General features: G+C 40.8%; 1 protein-coding gene and 1 long non-coding RNA gene across 2 annotated transcripts in view; both read right to left on the reverse strand.

The window, feature by feature from the left end:
- Window positions 1–4,867: 4,867 nt before the first annotated feature.
- On the reverse strand, window positions 4,868–6,624 carry LOC138972467 (uncharacterized). The gene is made up of 3 exons (XR_011457628.1): window positions 6,531–6,624; window positions 5,792–5,884; window positions 4,868–4,960 (listed from the first exon to the last, which is right to left on the reverse strand). It is a non-coding gene; the product is annotated as an uncharacterized lncRNA (long non-coding RNA).
- Window positions 6,625–8,221: 1,597 nt separating this feature from the next.
- The window catches only part of LOC138974832 (uncharacterized), a 29,288-nt gene continuing 11,009 nt past the window's right edge, over window positions 8,222–26,500 (reverse strand). Inside the window, exons 5-10 of the mRNA XM_070347558.1 lie at window positions 25,070–25,203; window positions 23,598–23,778; window positions 21,060–21,332; window positions 12,411–12,698; window positions 10,003–10,113; window positions 8,222–8,262 (exon numbers count right to left, since the gene is read on the reverse strand). Of these exons, the coding sequence (XP_070203659.1) occupies window positions 8,222–8,262; window positions 10,003–10,113; window positions 12,411–12,698; window positions 21,060–21,332; window positions 23,598–23,778; window positions 25,070–25,203 (1,028 nt within the window). The remainder of the gene's footprint in view (window positions 8,263–10,002; window positions 10,114–12,410; window positions 12,699–21,059; window positions 21,333–23,597; window positions 23,779–25,069; window positions 25,204–26,500) is intronic.

The raw sequence follows: 26,500 nt of genomic DNA on the forward strand, positions 1-26,500 counted from the left end.
GGTTTAAAAACAACCAGTCAACAAGCAAACTTATCATTCAGTACATTCACTCACAAGTCACATGCACTTTGCTTATTTCAGTAAAAGGCAGATTAGTACAGGTGAGTCTTCAGTTTCATCTTAAATGATGGTAGTGAGGGAGACTGGCGGACCACTAGGGGAAGTGAGTTCCAGAGTGTAGGGACTTTTAATCTGAAGGATCTTTGTCCAGCTGATTTGAGGTTGGTTTTACATAGAGGGTCGTGGTGTGTGTGTGTGTGTGTGTGTGTGTGTGTGTGTGTGTGTGTGTGTGTGTGTGTGTGTGTGTGTGTGTGTGTTTGTGTGTGTGTGTAGAGCGATTTAGACTAAACTATGGGACCGATCTTTATGAAATTTGACATGAGAGTTCCTGGGAATGATATCCCCGGATGTTGTTTTTTTCGATAAATGTCTTTGATGACGTCATATCCGGCGTTTTGTAAAAGTTGAGGTGGCACAGTCACACCCTCATTTTTCAATCAAATTGATTGACATTTCGGCAAAGCAATCTTCGACGAAGGCCGGATTTTGGCATTGCATTTCAGCTTGGTGGCTGAAAAAATAATTAATGAATTTGGTTATTAAAAATCGGAAACTTGTCATTATAAAAATTTCTTTTTTTAAACGATCCCAAAACAATGTCATCTTATTCTTCGTAATTTTCTGATTCCAAAAACTTATACATATGTTATATTTGGATTACAAACAAGCTCTGAAAACTAATAATATGAAAATCATGATTAAAATTAATTGTCCGAAATCGATTTAAAAACAATTTCATCTTATTCCTTGTCCGTCCCTGATTCCAAAAACATATGGATATGATATGTTTGGATTAAAAACAAACTCAGTACGCTTAAAAGAATAGAGATACAGAAAAGCGTGTTATCCTGCTCAGCGCGACCATTACCGCACTATTCTGGATTGTCGATTTCACTGCCTTTGCCACGAGCGGTGGACTGACGAAACTACGAGTATGCGGTCTTGGTGAAAAAATGCAGTGCGTTCAGTTTTATTCTGTGAGTTCGACAGCTTGACTAAATGTTGTTATTTCGCCTTACGCGACTTGTTAGGAACTGTGTGGAGCAGCTTGGATGAGGCCCTCAGGGACCAAGTTGGACAAGTAAGGAGGGAGGGTGCCATGAAAGTAATTGAAAGCGAGAGTGCCAAGCTTGAACTGTATTCTCTGTTGCACTGGAAGCCAGTGGAGATGATTCAACAGTGACGTAGCATGATCCCTACGTTTCTTTCGGAGGATTACCTCAGCTGCACTGTTCTCAACTCGTTGAATGCGAGATAGCTGATCAGTCCAAATACCAGCCAAGAGAGAATTGCAGTAGTCAATGCGAGGTGTAACACGTGCACAGACAAGGTGTGTGGCAGCCTTCTTGGTCAAAAAACGCCTGATCTTGGCTACTCTGCGAATCTCCAGGCAGGATGTACTGCAAATGTGACTCACTTGTCTGCTCATGGTAAGTTGTGAATCAAGATATACTCCAAGACACTTAACGTAAAGCTTAAAGGCTAGCGATAAAAGCAAATGATCACTAATACATATAAATCACAATAATATTTACAATGGTTGGATAACAACGTGTTTGTTTTTCTACAAAACCGTGTAATATTTGCTTTCTAACTACCAGTTATGGTGTTTTTTGTTACTAAGCAAATGGACTGTATAACATATACACAGAAGAGCAGCTTCATCTCTCAACTTGGCACCACACTGTGCTAATGGCTGAACTAGGAAAAGCACATAACAACAAGCATTCACATTCTTGTTTTTCATCATAAATATCTTTGTACAAAAGACAACAAAGTATAGGTTGACTGACTTGAGAGATCACGACATGCAGCAGTAAGGCTAACTCTTACAGACGCAAACATTACCAGTTCACAACAGATGAAAAACATCCCCCTCGCTTGTCCCTATACATATACTATATTTGTATACTGCTTTTCGAAACACAACGATATTATTGTTACCATTGTTTTATTAACAGAAGAAAAGATGCTTCAAACTGTTTAAGCAGAGAGACACATAGAGCGAGCGAGCGAGCGAGCGAGAGAGAGAGAGAGAGGGGGGGAGAGAGAGAACGTGAGAGAGAGAGATAGAGAGGGAGAGAGAGAGAGAGAGAGAGAGAGAGAGAGAGACAGAGAGAGAGAGAGAGAGAGAGAGGGAGAGGGAGACTCAGACTCAGAACTTTATTACAAAAGGATAAAGGTTTTAGGCAAAGCCTATTCTTCCAACCTGTCCTTTATACAACACATAAAGACAGACGGACATAAAAAATAGAAATTCAATCATAAAAATTACAGAACTACATTGTATGGAATGCAACACAATGTGCATTTAAGGAATTACATAAGGAGAACTTAAAAATTACAAAATTACATTGACATAGTTATACTTTTCATTTGGGAATAAAGTTGCTCAAATCAGGTACACATCCGTTAACACTAGTACAAAATGTTTAACACAATAACAATCGAACAAGACATTTCATTCACGAATGATGTGTGAACGTGACTGTCTCTTAAACATTTTCACTGAAGTTGCATTTCTTATCTGTTGAGGGAAGGAGTTCCAGAAAAACGCTCCGCAAGAAGGCTAAGCTCGATTTGTAGAGGTCTATGCGAGGTATAGGAGGGATGATTTTTTTGGACCCATATCTTGTTGTGGCATGTACGTTTGAAATGTGATTGCAAATATTTAGGACAGTCGTCATTTAGAATTGTATACATGAACACAGCCTTGTTAAACGTCAACTGATCTTTCAAGGGGAGGAAATTCAGGAGCTTTACTTTATCATCCGTGGACCTATTCAAATCATGCAGAATAAGTTTTGCAGCTCGGCGATGCAGGGAATTGAGTCTTTTTAAATGAACATCACTGCAGTTATCCCAAAGTGTCGAAGCGAAGTTTATATGAGGCATTATGTGGGCGTAATAGAACATTTTGAGTGCTTCAGAATCGGCGTAATGCCTTAATTTTGATAACAGGTACAAATTCTTTGATACTACTTAGCAAATATTACTCAAAAGAGTTTGCTATTTCAACTCTTGATCAATGGTAACACCTAGTAGTCTATGTTCCCTAACTTGCTGCACTTTAGTTGAGCCAACTGACAGTTGTAATAGTAAAGGATTTAACTGGTGTTTTTGTCTCGTGGTTATCACCATACTCTTTGTTTTAATCGGATGAATGATCATTGCATTAGAAACGCACCACTCAGTGAGAGAGAGAGAGAGAGAGAGAGAGAGAGAGAGAGAGAGAGAGAGAGAGAGAGAGAGAGAGAGAGAGAGAGAGAGAGAGAGAGAATTGAATTGAATTGAATTGAACTTTATTTTACAAGGATTTAGATTTAAGGCTACGCCTTTTCTTACAATCTGTCCTTGGGACGCATAGACACACAATTATATAATTAAAAAAAAAATAAAAAATTAAAAAAAAATAAAAAATTAAAAAGTTAAAAAGTTGACCAACAAAAGGAGGTCGGAAAACGTGATAATAAAGATGACGATGATATGATGATGATGACGATAATGATGACGATAATGATGAAGATGATGATACAGATGAGGCATGAAGAGCATACATATGTGGTTATTCATAAAATCAAATGCATACTATGCAGGTAATTATAAATACAAGCTGGTGGCAATCGAACATGTAGCAATAGAGTAACAAAAATATGTTCAGAATATACAATGCACAGCATATTTTTGACGTAATACTAAGTTTGGTAAGTCAAAAGGCGTTAAACTACTCAGACATTAAGTGGTTTTTTACACATTTTTTAAAACTTTTTAATGACTTTAGGTGCTTAAAGGATGATGGAAGTGAATTCCAAACTGAAGTACCCGAAAAAGCAAGACTGGTCTTATACAGGTCAATTCGTGGAATTGGTGGGATCAAGTTGACCGACCCATATCTGTGGGTAGCTTTATTAAATAATGATGTAATGTAAATCGGCACTTTACCGTGATACAATTTATGCATGAAAATGGCTTTGTTTAACTTGAGATGCTTTTCCAGTGGAAGAAAGTTAAGCATTTTTAATTTCATATCTGTTGAGGCATTATCCTTTACGATGAGTTTGGCCGAGCGACGATAGAGAGAGTCTAACTTTTTCAAGTGGACATCACTGCTGCCATCCCAGAGCGTCGAAACATAATTAATGTGAGGCATTACATGAGCATGGTGGAACATTTCCAGAGTCCTTCTGTCGGTATATTGCTTTAACTTGGATAGGAGGAAAACGTTCTTGGCTACTTTCTTGCAAATATGCTGTATTTGTGCCTGCCACTTGAATTCACAATCAAGAATTACCCCTAAAACGCGATGCTGTTGAACTTGTTCAATTGATTGCGTACCAATAGTAAGATTTAGTTTGAGTGGAGAAATCTGATGTTTTTGTCTGGTTGCAATTACCATACTTTTAGTTTTTATTAGATGGACAAGCATAGCATTGGCACTACACCAGTTATTTACATCGTTTAAAGCTGTTTGAAGGGAGGACTCTATTACTGTAACAGACTTTCCACTTGAGTGAAGAGAAGAATCGTCAGCAAAAAAATCACTTCTTACATTACTGTCAGAAATGTGCAGTGGCAGATCATTGATATACAGACAGAACAAGATCGGCCCAAGCACTGACCCTTGAGGCACCCCGCATTTCACAGTCTCCTCAGTAGATATTTTACAGTTTAGGGCAGTATATTGAGATCTGTCCTGTAAATAGGAAGCAAAAAAGTTACACACACAGAGAGAGAGAGAGAGAGAGAGAGAGAGAGAGAGAGAGAGAGAGAGAGAGAGAGAGAGAGAGAGAGAGAGAGAGAGAGAGAGAGAGAGAGAGAGAGAGAGAGAGAGAGAGAGAGAGAGAGTACGCAGTTGTAATCATGCATTCCATTTCACCGGTTTGGCTGTGATATTCCTAATCTGAAACACAAAAATAAAGAGCGTATCGGCAAACCATAATGTGGAGTGCAATTTTAATTAAAAGGAACTGATATAATTGTGCAAGTAGAGCGAAACTTGACATAAAACAAGCCACATGTTTATCCATCGTTTTCATTAATTTAACAATACGAACACCGAACCAGACTAAAGCTAAAAACAAACATATTGACAGCAAAGCACCTGCTGCCTATCTGACGTAAAACTAAAACCCAAAAGCTCATTATCTAAAAAAAATATCGTTCTCTCTCTGTTTCTCTCAGTCTGTCTGTCTGGCTGGCGGCTGTACCCCTCTCTCTCTCTCTCTCTCTCTCTCTCTCTCTCTCTCTCTCTCTCTCTCTCTCTCTCTCTCTCTCTCTCTCTCTCTCTCTCTCTCTCTCTCTCACACTCTCTCTCTCTCTCTCTCTCTCTCTCTCTCTCTCTCTCTCTCTCTCTCTCTCTCTCTCCGTCTGCCTGTCTGTCTCTCAGTCTGTCCTTGTCTGTCTGTCTGTCTGTATGTCTGTCTGTCTGCTTGACTGTCTGTCTGTCTGTCTCTCTCTTTCTCTCCGTCTGTCCGTCTGTCTGTCTGTCTGTATGTGTGTCTGCCTGACTGACTGACTGTCTGTCTCTCTCTCTCTCTCTCTCTCTCTCTCTCTCTCTCTCTCTCTCTCTCTCTCTCTCTCTCTCTCTCTCTCTCTCTCTCTCTCTCTCTCTCGCTAAGCGTTTCATGTCCTTAACAAGCTGAGAGGAATCAATCTTGCTTTTACCCATGCAGACGAAAACTGTATCTACTTATCTAGGCCATAGACTGAAAGTCAAAAGCCCAATACATACCGATGCATATGTTCGGGCTTCAGATGTCCTGACCAAGCTGAGAGTACTCTGAACGCTGACCGACCTCAGACATGTCCAGACCGTTGTACACATCTATGTAGAATAAACAGAGAACAAACTTAATGGCATCAATATGTTGATGATGATGAAGTTATCAATTGATGAATTGGTTTGGGTTGAATAAGTACATTTGATGTGCGGGAGAGTGGCTGTAAGTGTAATATTTTAAGCTTGGTTGCTTGCACTGTTGTATGTGTGTGCTTGTTAATAGGAAGGAGACGTGAATGTTTGATCAAGACGGTCACCAATTGGACTGACATGCTTCCTGTTTCGATTGTTCAATAACTCCATTGAACAGCAGATTACTGCTAATAATAGAATGTATTGGTTTCGTTTGTTTAGCCAACGTGTGTTTCTTGTATTATTTCTCAAAGCGAAACAATTCTGTAAACCTCAATGTCAAAGAAAATGTCAACAGCACACAACAAAACGTATGTGAAAGTTCAAAATAGAATTTGTTACACCAAACGTTGTTAAAGTACTGGTTTCATTGCGTATACTTGTTGCCATATGATTGACCAAATTACTCACACTTTTCATAATGTCAACACAAAGATAAGGTTATCAAAAGTGTACACAAATGCAGAACACAAGCCAGAACTAATACATGCAAAGCGGTTTAAAACAGTGGTTGTAGCTTACTCCAAAGTTAAGACAAAACTGTGTTCTGTACACTTACTAGCACATGAAGAGGAGCTAACTGGACGCTGCCCAATTTCGGAATAGACGGATCGTAGACCAACATCTGGCATGTGTAAACCGTCATAGGTATCTGCGGCACATGTTTACATTCAAATCTTTTAGAGACGCAATGTGTCATTGTTAAGTACTTAAATTAATAGAACAAGTAGATCAGTTACAAAAATATCAAAAATAAAAACATAGATACAACACAAATACATTTATAAATGCATACACGAAGCAACAAAAAACAAACAAGACAATGCCATATATATGTATTTAAGAAATAAACAAAATAGATACACGATTAAATGAATAAATCAATGAATAAATATTTGACTGACTTACTGATTGAATAATTACCGACTGATTGATTGAAAGCATGACTGAGTGAATGATTAACGGAATACATGATTAAGTAAGGGCTTATCCAGAGAATGCAAAAGACTGACGAGGACACGGACATGGCATGAAGAAACGGGCACATGCACATTCCTTGACAATGGCAATTAATAACAACTCAAGCTGCTGATGTTCTTCAGACAAAGGTCAAACAATATCTCTGAAATAAATTACTCCACACAGTAACGTGATCTAAAGCAACTGGGCTACTTGTTATTTCGAACGAAGTTTAGTATAGAAACACAACGCATGTTTTGAGATTGATGTACGAATAGACAGGATTAAAGTGAGTGCAGAGAGAGAGAGAGAGAGAGAGAGAGAGAGAGAGAGAGAGAGAGAGAGAGAGAGAGAGAGAGAGAGAGAGAGAGAGAGAGAATGAGAGTAAGAATGAGAGATTGAGAGAGAGACAGAGAGAGAGAGAGAGAGAGAGAGAGAGAGAGAGAGAGAGAGAGAGAGAGAACGAGAGAGAGAAAACAAACCATTGGCAGATGAGATAGCTTCTTCCCTGGTTGGAGCTTCTTCTGCTCTCGGTCCTGAAATGTGATGGACACTTTAACATACACAACGTAATGAGTGATATATAACTTGTGGTTAATACAAACTTTAGAAGTTATCTCTTAAGAAACGAAAAGCAGCAGATGGTAAAACATGCCTTGTACCCTTTTTTGATACTGTCAAACAGCCCCTCTAAATGAAAAGAAACGCAAGATTACTCGTGTGAAAATCAATAAAGAGCGCATGCATCAGTAGAACATCCACTCGAATCAAGTACAAATAGAGAGAGAGAGAGAGAGAGAGAGAGAGAGAGAGAGAGAGAGAGAGAGAGAGAGAGAGAGAGAGAGAGAGAGAGAGAGAGAGAGAGAGAGAGAGAGTGTCACGGTTTTAGTGACATGGATTGAGAAAGGAACACTCTGTGGGGTGCCTTTCTCGTGCGTGATTTTGCTGTATGGACAAAATCAACTGGGAACTGAGCTGTACGTGTGACGATAGTGATTGGTCGCTAGAGTCACGTGATGTTTTTCAAGGTGTTTGAGGGAGACTTGTTTCTTTATTTCTTTATTTGGTGTTTAACGTCGTTTTCAACCACGAAGGGTCATATCGCGACGGAGGGAGACTTGAAACGACACACTTGAAACATAGCAGCAAGAGAGAAAGGTCGTTGTTTCTTCTTCCTAACAGTTTGATGGTTTTCAACGCGGGGGGTGATGTATTATTGTATGTCAACGTGCCGTTCTGCTTGTACAGTAGGGCTGTTAGGAACGTCAAGAAGGGACGACTTTTCGCTGTTTACATGTTGCTGACGACGAGGTTGTCAGGTTGTTTCTTGGCTGAGCGGGGGAAAAATTCCCACGTATGAAGTAAATTCAGCACAAGAGGGAGTGTGGCAGGAAATTCGTCGACGGACGATAGACATGTATACAAAGGAAGCGGATTCGCTTAAAGGAGAGCTACTTACATTAGGCTGTTGAGGTAATAAATTGTTTTTTAACGGTGTTGACGAGTCTATGTTTGTGGAATGAAATACTCTCTGTTGTTCTTTCCAGGTTAGCGCATAACTTGCTGTTTGTGACGCTAAAATAATAATCTGTATATGTTTTTTGCAGATATGGAGAGAAGGAAGGAAAATAGCTGATTTGTTGTTTTAAAAGTTCGTTTGTGCAGGCCACGTGCTCGATGAAATATGTAAAGGTGACATGTTTGAAGGTGGAGGGTTGCGTGGCATGTTTAGTGCACCGATGCTTTTTGTTGCAGCCTTTTTCCTACTCATCGGATTCAGCGGTATCTACTACTCAGCGGTAACCGGAACATCTTTATTTGGTATCTACTACCTACATAACCTGGTGTCGCGGAGCTGTATGCTGTAACCTGGTGTCGCGGAGCTGTATGTTGTAACCTGGTGTCGCGGTGCTGTATGCTGTTGCTGCTGGGATAACGGGTGAGGCCGTCACCGTCTGCAGGGGTCTTCCGGCAGGCAGTGACGTCACCTACACGACCACCCCGTTGTCTTCAGCAGCTGAGTGAGGCGCCTGATTTCCCCACGATTCCCTGCTTCGTTTCCACGCCAGCCGGCACTCCAATCAATGAAGCAGTAGCGGGGAAGGTCTATTTACGAGTCGCCCACTCCGTAACTAAAATCTAAGTGTACCGTGCCATTGCGCCCTTTTACCACCAAGTCATCTTTTACTATTTGTGATTATATTTGAGTGGTGACGACGTGGGTTGTGACAACTGCATTTAACCAGCGCTTTTTACAGACAGCTATCTTTCCTGTCTTTACTCGAGATCAGCGTGTTATTATCATTTTCTAAACTTTTAACTGGCATTTTTGTCAGTGACCTTTTTTTAACGTTTTGAACGTAAAAACACCTTTTGGGGTGAAGTCTCCAGGGAGGTGGCGAGATAGTATATAAACAGGCGTCTAAAACTTATATTTTTGTTGATTCTATCTATTTGTATGACTGCGAGTGTGAATCGTGGTGTGGTTAGTTGGTTAGCAGTAACTAACCGTTCATAATCACCTTCTGTGATCTATTGAAACGTGACAGAGAGAGAGAGAGAGAGAGAGAGAGAGAGAGAGAGAGAGAGAGAGAGAGAGAGAGAGAGAGAGAGAGAGAGAGAGAGAGAGAGAGAGAGAGAGAGTCGGAACGAGAAAGAACATAAAAACATTAACACCAATGCTGACCATGTAGAAGGATACGCGTACTTGTCTCACAAAACCGGCTGTACCTTTTAGAGACTTCCGCCACACGTCCAAAAACAACAACACACACATCACAAAACAAACAATAAGAACACAAACCAAGCAACATAAACAAATGACAACTAAACTTAAACAAATCAAAAAGACAAAACAAACAAAACAAACAACATAAGCCAGAAAGGAAACAAGAGCAAATATAAAGCCGCCGCGTTGGCTCTTGAGTATGCAATAATGTTGTGTGTTTTTTTAAACAGGGGAGCATCGATCTGTGGCTAAATTATTGCAGGCACACGATATAATCTACTGTGATTATTATCCCTTAGTCGATGGCAAGATTAGTTCAAGCCAGCTTGTGGTGAGTACTTACCTCTACGTTTGACGACAACAACGATGACAACAACGACGACAACAAGTGAGAGAAACCCGGCAGTACCTCCTGCTACCACCGCTACTGGGAACCCAGTTCTGGGTTTGTGTCCTGAAAGGAACAGATTTAATGTATATATCAATCAATCAATCAATATGAGGCTTATATCGCGCGTATTCCGTGGGTAAAGTTCTAAGCGCAGAGATTTTTTATGTTTTTATTTTTTTTATTTTATGCAATTTATATCGCGCACATATTCAAGGCGCAGGGATTTATTTATGCCGTGTGAGATGGAATTTTTTTTTTTTACAGAATACATCACGCATTCACATCTGCCAGCAGATCGCAGCCATTTCGGCGCATATCCTACTTTTCACGGCCTATTATTCCAAGTCACACGGGTATTTTGGTGGACATTTTTATCTATGCCTATACAATTTTACCAGGAAAGACCCTTTTGTCAATTGTGGGATCTTTAACGTGCACACCCCAAATGTAGTGTACACGAAGGGACCTCGGGTTTTCGTCTCATCCGAAAGACTAGCACTTGAACCCACCACCTAGGTTAGGAAAGGGGGGAGAAAATTGCTAACGCCCTGACCCAGGGTCGAACTCGCAACCTCTCGCTTCCGAGCGCAAGTGCGTTACCACTCGGCCACCCAGTCCATATATAATGAATGTAGTCACACAGTCGGAGAAGCTGCTTCATACCTCTCATCCTATGATTGAAAAACAATTGTCACGCAGTGCTAAACTTTATGTGGCATTTGTAAACTTTTATAAAGAATTTGACACGGTGAACCATTCAATACTTTGGTCAGTACTATCAAACACAGAAATCCAAGGTAAAATGCTGAACATGCTTCTGAGTATGTATGCCTGCATCAAGGTTGCAAGAAGATTGTATATGCAGTCCAATACTATTCAACTACTTTATTAATGAGCTGGCTAATGACATCATGAGCAAAGGAAACCATGGTATTCAGCTTCTTCCAAATCAGATCGAGATCGATCTTTTTAATGCTGTTTGCGGATGACTTGGAGTTGTTGTCCTCCACAGTATGGGGGCGTCAGAACCAGCAAAATCTACTACTCTCAGAGACTTGGGCTAAAGGTAAACACTGTAAAGACCAAAGTTGTAGTTTTTCGCAAAGATGGCCACCTGTTTGCAAGGGAACAATTAATGGTATGTAGGAAATGGGAAAGTTGAGGTCGTTGGAAAATATGAGTACCTTGGACTAAACTTTTCAACGACGCTAAGTTATAACATTGGTACCGAGGACTTCGTGTGCAGGGCTAAGAAATAGGCACCGTTGAGATTCTCAAGGCCCTTAAAACCAACAGTTGTCATTCATGCATCGTGTTCTTCTAGCTATTTGATACACAGATCGTTCCGTCCTTAGTGTGTACAGTGAAAATATGGGACCACCAGAATAAACAGATTCAGAAAGTTCGTATATTTGCCTGCAAGTTGTTCATAAAAGTACCTCCGTCGACCATCAACGATATAACATACGGCGAGCTAGAAAGATACCCACTGTACGTTGATGTTGCTTCTAAATGTGTACACTATTGGTTTCTGCTGTTAAACAAACAACCATGCACTCGACTTTCAAAGATACATGGCTTACCTGTCTCCATTAAGCAATCACGACAGAGGGCAAACAAACTGGGTCACGCATGTCAAAGACCGTTTGTGTAAGTCTGGGTATGGTTTTGTTTGGCTGTGGAGTTATTTCTCTGTGACCTGAAGAGACATTGAGGCGCCAGTTTTGACAGGAATGGTTTTCACGTACACGCCTGAAATTCTACCACAGTTTTAACAGCTGTATTGTGCACGAGGAGTACTTGGACACAATAAATGTAAGCATCTATAAGGTTGCTTTGATCATATTTTAAACTGGGGTTCCCCCATTCAATGCCCATAGGCATCACTACTCTCATGCACTGTAACATCAGTCGTGACTGTCCCTTCTCTCCGAATCCTGCCGAAGACGAAAGACATGTTTTTTGTGTATTGCCCTACGTATGATGGCATAAGAGAGAGGTATACTGACAGAATACAGTCATTTTCAGACGAAGACTTCTTGGTATATTTGCTCACATGTAATGTAGATCGAGGAACAGCTTGTACCCTTTGCAAAATACCTGTTCTTGGCCTCACGAGTACGACAAAAACGACTTGCAGAAAACGAACCGCGTAGAAACAAGGCAGACTCTAGAGTGTTGATATGTGTCCAAGGGCAAGGATGCATTGTTCAATTGACATATCCATGGCGAGTTGCAAGATGGTCTACACGATACACGTGCTATCTTTTGCACATCTTAAGGTGTAGATGCAAACAAACCAGGGAGAATACATAATACTGTTCAAAAGGAAATCATGGAAAACGGAATCACAAACCTACCTAGTGGAATTGTGTAATATGCCATTGCCATCAGTTCTGGAATTTCTGAGTTGAAGACTGTGCACTCAATTTTCTCCACATCCATCACCGAGCGTAAGTCAAGGCTGCATATGCTGAGTGTGGGTGCAGTGACGAATTCCGTGCAGTTGACGTCCCAACTGAAGTTAGCTGAGGGGAAGGCTTCATCATACATGCAGGTGAGCTTGAAGTATGAAGGGTCTCGAATGGTATCCTCTCCATCATAGTCTGCAAGGTTGTCCACGTGCAACTCAGCTTTGGCAGGGCCATCTGGAATTGTTTTGATACCGCACATTAACCCAAACCTTTATACATGATTATGAGCCGAATGCAAAGATCTTCACACCATAAATGTAGTATTCTATCAATCCAATAATATGTCTTCGCTCCGACACGGTTCACACGAAAACGATCATAACAACATGCTTCCGTCTTCACTGACACACGTTTGTCTTCTTTGGCATTGAAGACGTATGGATATAAGATAGTTATGAGGTAATCGCACTAAACAAAACCATGCACAATCACACATAATGTTGTTTTTAAAGTCTGTTTTCAAATCCTTGTTTCCATCCGCCAGTGTCTACGTCCGTGTGCCCCTAGCTGACTATATGTCTGCATTACGTTCCTGGATCTCTCTCACTCTGTCTCCCTCCCTCTCTCGCTCTGTCTCTCTCTCCCTCTGTCTCCGTGTGTGTGCGTGTGTGTGTGTGTGTGTGTGTGTATGTGTGTGTGTTTGTGTGTGTGTCTCTCTCTCTCTCTCTCTCTCTCTCTCTCTCTCTCTCTCTCTCTCTCTCTCTCTCTCTCTCTCTCTCTCTCTCTCTCTCTTTTTCAATATTTCAATTTCAATATTGTCTGTTTTATCAAAACCACTTGAAAAACACATTAACAAACATATTCTAATGCATCTTAACCAAAACAATTTACTTCACCCTAAACAATCGGGTTTTAGAGCTAACCATTCCTGCCATACTGCCTTAGTTTCTCTTGTTGATCAATGGCTGGAGAAAATAAACGACAATGAATTCTGTGGTGCCATTTTTGTTGATTTTGCTAAAGCCTTTGACGTTATTGATCACACGTTATTACTGAGAAAATTTGCATTGTATGGCGTCGGAATCGAAACTGTCAAACGTATTAGTTCATTTCTCACTGGCAGACAACAGACTGTACTAACAAACGCCTCGGCGTCGAGCATGCAAGAAGTAAAATACGGTGTACCACAAGGATCGGTTTTAGGACCCCTCCTCTTCTCTATATACATTAATGACCTCCCCCTACATATTCAAAATGTATGTGAACTTTTTGCAGATGACACCACAATTCACTCCAGCAACACAAATGTAACTCGCTTATCAGAATCACTTCAAAGGAGTTTAAACCAGTTGACAGAGTGGACTGAACTAAACCATATGTCTCTTAACCCAAAGAAAACCAAATATATGGTCATAACAACAAGACAAAAACGCCAGGATATTTGTTCAGCTGGTCCTGCTTTAATGATAGATGGTGAAATAGTGGAAAAAGTCGACCATCACAAACTGCTGGGTGTTAATATCGATAACAACTTGTCTTGGTCAACCCACATAGAGCAACTTAGTAAAGTGGTGTCAAAGAAAGTGTATCTCTTATCTAGAATTAAACACTTCCTGAACTGCCAAACCAGAAAGTTATTCTTCATTGCTCATATTCAATCTGTTATTGATTACGCATCCACTCTACGGGACTCCGCAAGTGAAAATTCATTAAACCACCCAGCAGATTACATAAAAGAGCGCTAAAAGTAGTATTACTAAAGCACACTACCCTCACAGAGTTAGACTACATACATTTAGGGATCTTACCTCTAAAGTCAAGACTGCTTTTTAACAAAGGAATCTTTATGCATAAAATTATATCCGAAACTCTACCCCAAACCATTTGTTCAAAGTTCTCTTTGAAGAATTCACACCACCTTATGAAATTTAACACTCCTCTTCCTAGGATAGACTTATTTAAGTCTAGTCTAGTTTATTCAGGTGGCCGTCTCTGGAACGCTCTTCCGAATGCCTTACGGGAAGCTACCAGCACAGATTCTTTCAAAAACAAATATATATCCCTTTAATGAAAATAGTATATTCTTGATTGTTATGTCCTTTGGGACACAGTCACTCACTTTTGATTTATTGTTTTGTTCACGAAATTATGATGTTCTGCATAATATCCATTGTCTTACAGAGTTGATGTACTATTGCATATAGTATTCTGACTCTAATTGACTTGCAAATTTTTACTTTGCACCTTGTCATGAACATTTATAAACTACAATGTTTCATATAATGCACTTATGTACATAAACTTATACTGTTTTACTAATTATGTAAGTATGTAGTAGTAGTTATTATAGTACATTTAGTCCCTCTTTAGGGCGAGGGCCAGATGCAAAAAAGTATACCAATGCTTATTCTGTTACCCTCGTAAAATAAAGAATTGTCATTGTCATTGTCATTGTCATTGTCTCTCTCTCTCTCGATCTCTCTCAGTCTAAGACGAGGAACTGAGCACCTTGTGGGTAAGAGTAAAAAGGCCGTATTTCATTTGGCGGGCATATTTCAAAAATTGAAAGAAATGACAGTTACCACCTTTTTTAAGATCTTTGATGCAAAAGTTCAGCCAATTGTGTTGTATTCCACAGACATATGGGGTTGTTCCCGGTTAGATACCATGGAAAAAGTAATTACTTCTCATGGCATGCAAACAGATTTTAGGTGTACCAACATGTACACCAAACAGAATACTTTATGGAGAACTTGGCAGATACCCCCTTTTTGTAAACTCCTATGTGCGTTGTCTGAATTATTGGTTTAAATTGCTAATGATGAGAGACGACAGATTGCCGAAACAAGCCTATACAATGTTGCGTAACATGGATGAAAGAGGAGAAAGGTGTTGGGCCTCGGAAATCCGCAATATATTGTCTGAAACTGGTTTTAACTTTGTATGGCTTAACCAAAGTGTCGGCGATGTACAATGGTGTTTGAGGGTCTTTAAACTCCGATTGGGTGACGTGCATGAACAAGAATGGTCCGGCACAGTGTCACAAAGGGACCGTTGTGAATTGTACATTAAATACAAATCTGTGCTGCATGTTGAAAGTTATTTGTTGAATATTGACATTTATTGTTTTAGGGTAGCACTTACACAGTTCAGACTTGGTGTATTGCTAATTAATAACAACCTTAAGGCGAAGTGCGCCACTGAAATTTAGAGTGATGGGACTTAAACAGCCATTTTGAGTTGTTAGCAGTTTTGCACCTTTCAATCTGTCTACTTTCATGAAATGCATATGATTACACAATACAAATTCATCAAAGTCTCTAAAAACATATTTCATTGCACCAACCCGGCGAATTTTTCTGTCTTTTTATTCACTCTTCCGATAAAAATTCCGATTTTCAACCCTTGACAACAGACATTTCTGCTCGCCCAACGCGGGAACGTCGTATACCGTTTGAACAGCAGTTCTCTCCCCTGTGTCATTCGGCGGTTATTTTCGGTTAAATATGGATTCTCATGGGGAAACCCCCCTATTTTTCAAACAAGCAAACCACAGACACTTTCCATATACGGGGGTATGACGTAAATACCTGGCCAGGATTGGTCAGATAGGCTCGCGTGGCTTTTCGCGTTTTAAAAGTCGTCTGCTCACCGCGTTTAGTTTTCGACTGAGTTTGCTTAGAAAAATGGCACGTGTGAAAAGATCAACGCTCCGAAAAACACATCATAAAGGCAAGTGTACGAGAAGACAACAACTGAAGAGTTGCAGAGACAAGAGAACAACTAAAACACAATCGGTGACCAAGCGCACAAAATCTGGATCGACCGCTGTGGCATGCAGATCAAATTCTGCGTCAGGACTGAGACGCGAAAACAATTCAAGACGAACACATAGGCCTACACAGCAGCCACTGGTCAAAAGCGACAGGTTCAGAGGCTTCCCAAACAAGGAGATGTCTTGTTGATTTGGAAACCTTTGATGGTATTGACTTGTAAACGAACTTTGTTGTCCGCATTGTAAACAGCCAACGCTGTCACCATGCCCAGACTCAAAACAGAGACACGGCCTTATGCAGTGTACGCGCATGTGAGGAAGTTGTTCCAGGTACCGCTGGATACCTTGCTTCCAAAGAAAGCGGTCAAACGGATTATGGTCTCATCAGGCAAGCCGTTTATTCGTCCAGACTCCTTGATATGTGGGCTAGGTGCTCAACAATTTAACAAATTTTGTGAAAGTTTAGATTTGGTAGGCATGGATCACAAAACCTTCCAGAAGAAAGCTGATAAACTCTATCAACGACTTGATGTAGATCTACTGGAGGAGAAAGTATTCAGTGAGGCTGTCCGTCAGGTCAGACAGATACACGCAACGCACAATGGAATGACACTGTCTGATGACGATGTTCTTGATATCAGTGTAAGCTACGACGGATCATGGCTGACCAGGGGGCACTCGTCCCACATTGGAATAGGGTGTGCTGTAGTCTAGACGTGCTGACTGGAATTTGCTTTTACGCTCATGTTATGTGGAACTACTGTCATACGTTTGCCAGACAACTGGAAACAAACTTCTCCACGAGAAACCCCTGGAGTATGCTGCCTGGCTGGTAAAACAACTGGACATCTGTGACAAGAATTTTGCAGGTGAGTGCGTAGATCTGAAACAGTATGTGTGTATGGTGCGTTTGTGAAGACGTTTGTTGAAATGGGATGATAGTGTGTTGTGTTTGAACTTTACATAGATCTGTACGTGTTTGTGAAAATGTGTGTCAGTGTTTTGTGTGCGCTGTCTATGTGAAGTGTACGTGTGTGTGTGTGTGTGTGTGTGTGTGTGTGTGTGTGTGTGTGTGTGTCTGTGCGTGTTTGTGTATTTGTGTGTGTTTGGGTACTAATCCATGCATAGTAATACATGTACTGAACAAAAACAATGATAGCGTCTATGTTGGTAGATCTGTGGCTGATTGCCTTGTGTGTGTGTGTGTTTGTGTGTGTGTGTGTGTGTGTGTGTGTCTGTGTGTGTGTGTGTGTGTGTGTGTGTGTGTGTGCATGCATGTGTGCATGCATGTGTGTGTGTGTGTTTGGGTACTAATCCATGCATAGTAATACATGTACTGAACAAAAGCAATAATAGCGTCTATGTTGGTAGATATGTGGCTGATTGCCTTTTGTGTGTGTGTGTGTTTGTGTGTTTGCTATTCAGTGGCTGACTTTGACTGAAACGGTGGTTTTATTTTTAGGTTCCAGTGGCATTATGGAAGTCGAGGCGGCTCGGGTTCTGTGGGGCAGGTCAGTGTCGCAGCACAATCTGCGATACACAGTTATCCTGTCAGACGGTGACACAAAAACCTTCCAGGAACTTTCCAAAATAAAGCCTTATGGAGATCAAGTAACCATCGAAAAAGAAGAGTACATCAATCACGTTTCCAAGCGTCTTGTAACAGCGCTTCGCAACCTTGTGACAGACTGCCGCAAAAAAGGAATCACTTTGGGAGGGCGAGGGTATGATCAGCTGACTCTGAATACAATCAGGAAGTTGACGATATATTACAATCGGGCAATTAGGGGGGGGGGGGGGGGGGTAAGACAGTTGCAGACATGAAACGGGCAGTGATGGCATCTCTGCGTCACCGGCTTCTCAACAGATGACAAGCCACAGCATGACTTGTGCCCCCATGGTGCCGCGTCATGGTCCTTCTACCAGCCCCCAGGACCACACGCAAAACTCGTCCATACACCTCTCAACTTCAAGAAGCTGAATCCTCCTCTAGAACCAGTTTACCAGAGACTGACGAAAGATCAACTGCTTCAGAGATGTGTGTCAGGAAAAACCCAAAACTCTAATGAGTGTCTCCACAGCAGCGTTTGGGTTCGCTGCCCCAAGGACAAATTTGCATGCAAAAATCGCGTACGGTTTGCAGTCGTCACAGGGGCTAGGGAATTCAATTTTGAACCAGCGGCTGCTCTCAACACTGCACAGTTCTACGGCTTTACAACAGGCTGTAACATGAAAAGACTAAACAAGGCCAGGAGTGTAAAAGGGTTCTTGGCAGCCTCAGGTTCAAGAAAGATCAGCTAAACAAGAGACGCGACACTGTGCGTGCAGCTAAACTCAAAAGACAGGATGAGCTCATCAGACTACAAGGGGGTGCAGCATATGCTGCTGGGCAGTTTTAGGTAAGCCTGTAGTTACCAGGTGTCTGTGAAAAATACCTGAACTATGTTAACATTGATTTGGGGTGAATGAAAGAGCTTTGAAATGTTCTCGGCCTTGTTTCTCTGTTCAGCGTTTTTGCATGACCTGCTTTCTAGGAAACTGTTTTTCTTCAATCCAGCTGTTCAGAATGCAATGAAACTTAAGGGACATGCTTATCAGAGGACAACCTGTGGAATGACAACAGGAATTTTCTTTAAATTAATAAATAACTGTTCAGGCGGGTCATATTTACTAAAATTGTGCTGAAAAACATGATAATTCATCTAAAAAAAATATTTTATCAGAACTATTCATCCTAGAAAAAATCCCTGTTGTCATTCCACAACTATGGACTCCTACATCCTACATACAAAAAATCACCTTCCTATGATTTAAGGGGAAGCTAAAAAACGTGTTCCTAGCAACCCATTTTGGCAGTTGGAGATTGCCGTTTCCATGGTAACGGACAGTGACGGTACTGAAAACGTTATCCGTTTTGAAATCGTATATGCCTTACCACTTCATAAGCATATAACATTAGCCTATGGTAGAAGTAAATAAAAATTTAGATTTTAGTGGCTCCCTTTGCCTTAAACGATTCAGTGCTCTTATGAAATCAAGATATTGTATTTTTTGCAAAATTGTAGCCGACGATGAACACCACTTCCTCTTATGCTGTCCATTATATTCTGATTTAAGAAAAAGATTTATACGAAGCATGTGTGTATGTTCTGTGTCTACCATTTTGTCATTTTCAGAGGTGTCGCCTCATTGCTAAGTTCATTTTTCCACGCTATAAAACGTCGACAACTGTATGTTGCAACGCTGAAATGTTAGAGATAGTACCGTTTCAATTGTAAACGATGATTATATACCATTCGAGGGTAAATGTGTAAGACGTGTATATGTGTAAAATTCCCCTAACCCACATCCCCTCTTCCCCGGTTTGTATATGGGCCAATGGCGATACGTACAATAAACCTTCCAAAAGCCAAACTTCAAAGTCTCTCTCTCTCTCTCTCTCTCTCTCTCTCTCTCTCTCTCTCTCTCTCTCTCTCTCTCTCTCTCTCTCTCTCTCTCTCTCTCTCTCTCTCTCTCTCTCTCTCTCTCTCTCTCTCTCTCTCTGAGGCAAACTACCAGCACAGATAGTTTTAAGAGCAGATATGTGTCTTATGTAATGAAGTCAAAGTAAATGATATTTGTCTTAAATGGTATTCATGTTTTGTATTAAACATGCCCCTCTCCTCTTTATTGGTACAATGTAGACAGACCCTTTTCGGATGAAGGGACTTAAAAACCAACCACTATTTAGATGTGTGATGATTTTAGCAATGTCTTGCTTGTTTGATTGTTTTTCTTTAAAATGTAACGTATGGATTAGAGCATGATGTTGAGAAAGTACAAGCTGCACTATACCACTTAATTCACATCAATTAACTCGCAATTTACCTCCATTTAATTCACATCAATTAACTCGCAATTTTACCTCAATGCAATGCATTTTGTGTACATATGTATAATGTGTTTTTGGCTCACGTAAGTGTAGCCTATGCGATGCTAAACTTTGTCTGTCTGTGCGTGCGTGTGTGCGTGTGTGCGTGCGTGTGTGATAGAAACTTTAACATTTCCGAGTCTATGGATAAAGTTCGCATAAGAAGATTACGTCTCGGTCAAAAGTGTTTGACGTCAATTAATGCATCACTGATGACGTCATGCCTCCCTGTAGTCTTTCTCTCTCGCGCGGTGTGTGTGTTCATTTTGTGCACATGTGTTATTGTTACTGTTTGTGCTTGTGAACTCGTGTGTGTGTGTGTGTGTGTGTGTGTGTGTGTGTGTGTGTGTGTGTGTGTGTGTGTGTGTGTGTGTGTGTGTGTGTGTGTGTGTGTGTGCGTGTGTAAGAAAGAGAGACTGAGAGAGAGAGTGTGTGTGTGTATGTGTTTGTGTGTGTGTGTGTGTGTTTGTGTGTGTGTGTGTGTGTGTGTGTGTGTGTGTGTGTGCATGAGTTTGTGTGTATGTTTGTGTGTGTATGTGTGTTTGTTTGTAAAGGTGTGTGTGTCCGTCTGTCTATGTGTGTATGAGAGTGTGCTTTGTATGTGTGACGGAGTGATTGAGTTTGTGTTATTGTTTGTCGATTTCTTACGTGAGCCTTGAAGGCTTCGCCTCTTGTTACTTTAGTTATCTGTTAAAATGTAACATTTTAGTTCTTCTATTTTCTATTTTTTATCTTGTATTTCTATTTCATTTTTGTAGTTAGTCCCTCTTTAGGGCGAGGGCTGGATGTAAAAAAGCAGACCACTGCTTAATCTACTACCCTCGTTAAATAAAGAATTGTCATTGTCATTGTCATTGTATTTTCTCTCTCTCGCTCTCTCTCTTTCAATAATACCATCCGTTGTACTCACATGCAACCAGAAGAGTGTAGGCAACAGAAGACCGAATTTCACCTGTCAGTCCCTTAGCCCACACAGAGGAGCAGACGTATTCTGTCCCATTCAGTTCTCTGCTTAAGTGTGCGACCTCCAGAACAGCGGTGTCCGTCCTGTTCTCCCAGTAAATACTGGCTGCCGGGCTGACTTGCTGTGATGCTGGGTGGTGGCAGCTGCAGTTCAGGTCACTTCCCTCTGCCAAATACTTTGGGCAGGTAGATGTTTGAAGTTGTGGGTAGCCCGGTTTTCCTATGAATTCAACACATTCTACTTAGCTACGACATCAACCCACAAACACATCTTTAAAGTCCCGACTGCTTGCTCTTCTGGTGTACAGTACCCGGCGAAAGAAACGCAACTCATTCGCGCCCTCTGTTGCAAGTGGTTTTTCGTCATTTTCCAATTGAAGTAAAATATTAACCAGATAAGGTACAGATTCGTGGAGGATATTTTACTGGCTGTACGATTAGTGCATAGTGTTTGATCGTTTTCCTTCTTTACCTTTTCATTAATTGTGTAATATAGGTTAGGGGTAAGGCGAGTCGTGTTTGCAGGCAAGCGTGTCACTTTCACACGCTACTAAAATCGTAAAAATGCATATTTTTCCACCAGGTAAAGACAGTTGTGGAGGAAATTTATCTCTCAACATGATCATTTTATTCGAATTATTGGCCAAAGCGTAACATAATTACAAAAATAAACATAAATCACTTGGACGGTGTTTAAAAGGGTTGCTTGGGAAAATATTTTAAGCTCCTTCGCACGGAATCAACGTTATGATTTGTTTTAAAATCAGATGCTTTTTGTGACCAAGTGTCTGTTCTACACGAACATGCTATAATTAGAAAACAATCCTACGCTTTTCTTCTTTTTTTGTTTTGTTTAACCATTGACCTGTTAGCGTTGTGATTCGTGAACAAGTACTATGAAGCCAAACGCATACGTCCCCCCTCCCTTAACACATACATACACACTTATAATACAAATACCCACACACAGACACATCTATACAAACTCACACATAAATAAACAGACACACGAACAAACAAAGTCCCTCAGATGTGCAGGTTCGTTTCGCAGTGCTGAAATAGACGCCAACTGTCATTTTGAAGATCGTTTTCCGAAACTGCAATAATGTCACGCTTTTGCAAATAATGCTAATGGAATGATCATGTTGATAAATGAATTTCCTCCAAATTTGTCTTAACCTAATTAAAAAACATACATTTTTACGAATGTTGTAGCTAGCCGAAGTGACCTGTTCGCCTGAAGGAGCTTTTCCCAAACAACCCTTTTTAAGACCGTCTGCGTGATTTATGTTCATTTTTGTAATTATGTTACGCTTAGGCGAATAATTCAATTTAAATGATCATGTTGAGAGATGAATTTCCTCCACAACTGTCTTAACCTAGTTGAAAAATATGCATGTTTACGGTTTTTGTAGCGTGTCGAAGTGACACGTTTGCGTACAATCACGACTCGATCAACCCCTACCCTGTACAACACAGAAAAGAAAACGATTAAATAATATGCACTAATCGTAGAGCCAGTACAATATCCTCCACGAATCTGTCGTCCTTTCTTATGTACCTTATCTGGTTCATATTTTACGACAATTGGAAAATGACGAAATATCACTTACAACAGTGGGCGCGAATGAGTTGCGTTTCTTTCGCCGGGTACTGTACATTTGCCTTGACATTTTATTTCTGTAGTTCTTTTCTCCTTATCACAATAGTGTTGTGTGTATATTTGCCATCAAACATAGGAGAAGTGCGCTCCGTTTGAAGCCGTTTTGAGAACAGTAGACAGTACCTATAGTCATTTCCGATTACAATCCACTACCTCACACTAATTACCTCCCTTGCCTTGAAATGTGTCCTCACTAACAGCCAGAACATAAAAACAGACAGGCAGAATATAAAAAATAAGCACAATCTGCCAACAGCTGTGATGGAACCTGTAACACATACTTCTAAGGACTTGGCCGCCACATAACTTCATCAGATATGTTTAGTATAGGATACACACATTACACCAATGATTCTGTCAATAACCGAGTATGGACATTTCGTCCCAAAACGAAAGCATATGGGATTGACACTGGCGAAGCTTCAATGTGTCGCTTATCCTGTTGGAATATTCAATGATGGGTCAAGGACAATGACTATTTGCAAGTTTGCTCGTGCTAGCGTTTAGCAAAGAGACATTGAACGCATCAAAAAAGCACAGAAAGAGGTTTTAGGAAAGCCACCAGAAGCAACACAGTTACAAAGCTATAGGGATATCCAGCGCGTGCGCGTGTATGTGTGTGTGTGTGTGTGTGTGTGTGTGTGTGTGTGTGTGTGTGTGTGTGTGTGTGCGTGTGAGAGAGAGAGACCGAGACAGAGACAGAGAGAGAGAGAGACAGAGAGACAGAGAGAGAGAGAGAGAGAGAGAGAGAGAGAGAGAGAGAGGGGGGAGAAAGAGAGAGGGGGAGAGAGAGAGAGAGAGAGAGAGAGAGAGAGCACTGACTGATGTTAACTGTTCCAGCAGAGACAGGCCCATGTCCCGGTTGCACGACCACGGTAAAAACATAGACAGACTCGGAAGTGTTTAACTGCATGGTCATGTTGCAAACTCCTCTCTGGTAGTGGAGATCGTTGTTGTCAGTAAACAATAGAAGACCGAGTTTTGTGGAGGAAACGAGTTGAGGCTGAAAAAAAGCAAGCACGTTTATTTTTAAGCTAGTCGATGGACACCTGCATTACGTTGGTGTGTGTGTGCGTGTGTGTGTGTGTCAGAACAAATCTTTCATTTATGTATTTGTTCATTCCAGTGTCTTTTCATCCCATTGCTTGGAGATTCGGGTCGCTTCCTCCTAGTGGAGCACTAGCAGCAACAAGAGTCGCGCTACACAGACGTATGCGTGTTAAAGGTGGTCGTCTACATTTTTGCTTTCAAGTTTTGTTTTCATAATCTTATGGTTAGATGTTGCTAAAAAGTTATGTCAGATGATGAATGAACCATGGGGAAAAAAGTTATAGAAAAAAAAAATATATGTAAAAAAAGATTTTATTTTTGGGTAGCGTGACTCACGCTTCCAATATTTTGTTTTCTGTTTGCTGAGAACATGTGCTTTGCCTAAAAATACTGACCAATCAAATTCATGTCACTATGCTTATAGCCACGCCCAAACAAGCGCAGCAACAGTTTGACACTGGAGCGCTGTCCACGCTTTTTTTTAAACGCACGAAATGCACGGGATTTGAGAGGAGTTTTGCGCTTGGCATTTTCCAAATAAGGATATCCTACTATGAGTACTACGCTGGAATACTACAATGAATTTTCAAACGGCTACACTGGCTTCGTCTTTCCTGATCGAAAGGGGGTGTATTGTTGATATGTGTAGATAATAGACTCTGCATTTTAATGGTCAAATGGCGATTTCGGTATAAAAATGTAGACAAGGACCTTTAAGGTGTAATCAGCTTCCTTCACGTACGGCACAATGACTAAGTCCTTTTACGTGCCCCTGTAATGACATGGGGGTGAGGCATGGATACCGTTTATGCATTTGTACAGAGAGTTGACCCGTGTCCGTCCCGACCTGGATTGGAATCCTTGGATCACAAATCCAATGCTCTACCAAATGAGCTACCCGGACCCGATATATGCCTAGACATGATTATACACAGTTGCATCCATTCTCATGTCACCAAGGTTTTTAGGTTTATAAAGTGATTTCTAATAATGTTGCCTACCGACTGTGTGTGTATATTGAATGACATACATAAACATTGGCAGATGCTCGGAAGATCGCAAACACAGGCATGCATGCATAAACGCACGCAGGCCACACGCTTGCTTACAAAAAACGCGCGCGCACACACACACACACACATACACACACACACACATACACGCACACACACACACACACACACACACACACACACACACACACACACACACACACACATACGCAAATATTTCCCACCACTCACATGATCCCTTTGAGTGTAGTACCATTGGCAAGTAACGTTGCTGTCTGAGGCAAACACCTTGCTGATGTCGACATGTCCTGACACTGTGAAGTGACCGTCAATGCTGACACTGGGGTTTTCTAACTCTCCCGGGTCTGTGGATTGCACTTATCTCTTTACTTTCACGAATATAAGCTCATGAAATGTGTTCAAAGGTATGAAACATTGCATCCAGTTTGCTGTGGGACATGCCCTTGTTTACACGAATTTGTCGCACGATTAAGCAGACATAACTCAGCAAGTCCCGTTACTGTGTTCTGCGAATCTTTTTTGTATTTAGTCAAGTTTTGACTAAATGTTTTAACGTAGAGGGGGGAATCGAGACGAGGGTCGTGGTGTATGTGCGTGTGTGTGTGTGTCTGTCTGTGTGTGTGTGTGTGTGTGTGTGTGTGTGTAGAGCGATTCAGACTAAACTACTGGACCGATCTTTATGAAATTTGACATGAGAGTTCCTGGGTATGAAATCCCCGAACGTTTTTTTCATTTTTTTGATAAATGTCTTTGATGACGTCATATCCGGCTTTTCGTGAAAGTTGAGGCGGCACTGTCACGCCCTCATTTTTCAACCAAATTGGTTGAAATTTTGGTCGGGTAATGTTTGACGAAGCCCGGACTTCGGTATTGCATTTCAGCGTGGTGGCTTAAAAATTAATTAATGACTTTGGTCATTAAAAATCTGAAAATTGTAAAAAAAAATATGTTTTTTATAAAACGATCCAAATTTACGTTTATCTTATTCTCCATCATTTGCTGATTCCAAAAACATATAAATATGTTATATTCGGATTAAAAACAAGCTCTGAAAATTAAATATATAAACATTATTATCAAAATTAAATTTTCCAAATCAATTTAAAAACACGTTCATCTTATTCCTTGTCGGTTCCTGATTCCAAAAACATATAGATATGATATGTTTGGATTAAAAACACGCTCAGAAAGTTAAAACGAAGAGAGGTACAGAAAAGCGTGCTATCCTTCTTAGCGCAACTACTACCCCGCTCTTCTTGTCAATTTCACTGCCTTTGCCGTGAGCGGTGGACTGACGATGCTACGAGTATACGGTCTTGCTGCGTTGCATTGCGTTCAGTTTCATTCTGTGAGTTCGACAGCTACTTGACTAAATGTTGTATTTTCGCCTTACGCGACTTGTTTTATTACATTTAGTCAAGTTTTGACTAAATGTTTTAACATAGAGGGGGAATCGAGACGAGGGTCGTGGTGTATGTGTGTGTGTGTCTGTGTGTGTGCGTATAGGGCGATTAAGAGTAAAGTACTGGACCAATCTTTATGACATTTTACATGAGAGTTCCTGGGTATGATATCCCCAGACGTTTTTTTCATTTTTTCGATAAATGTCTTTTATGACGTCACATCCGGCTTTTTGTAAAA

The sequence above is a fragment of the Littorina saxatilis genome, linkage group LG8, assembly GCF_037325665.1.
Source record: "Littorina saxatilis isolate snail1 linkage group LG8, US_GU_Lsax_2.0, whole genome shotgun sequence".
Classification (NCBI taxonomy): Eukaryota; Metazoa; Mollusca; class Gastropoda; order Littorinimorpha; family Littorinidae; genus Littorina; species Littorina saxatilis.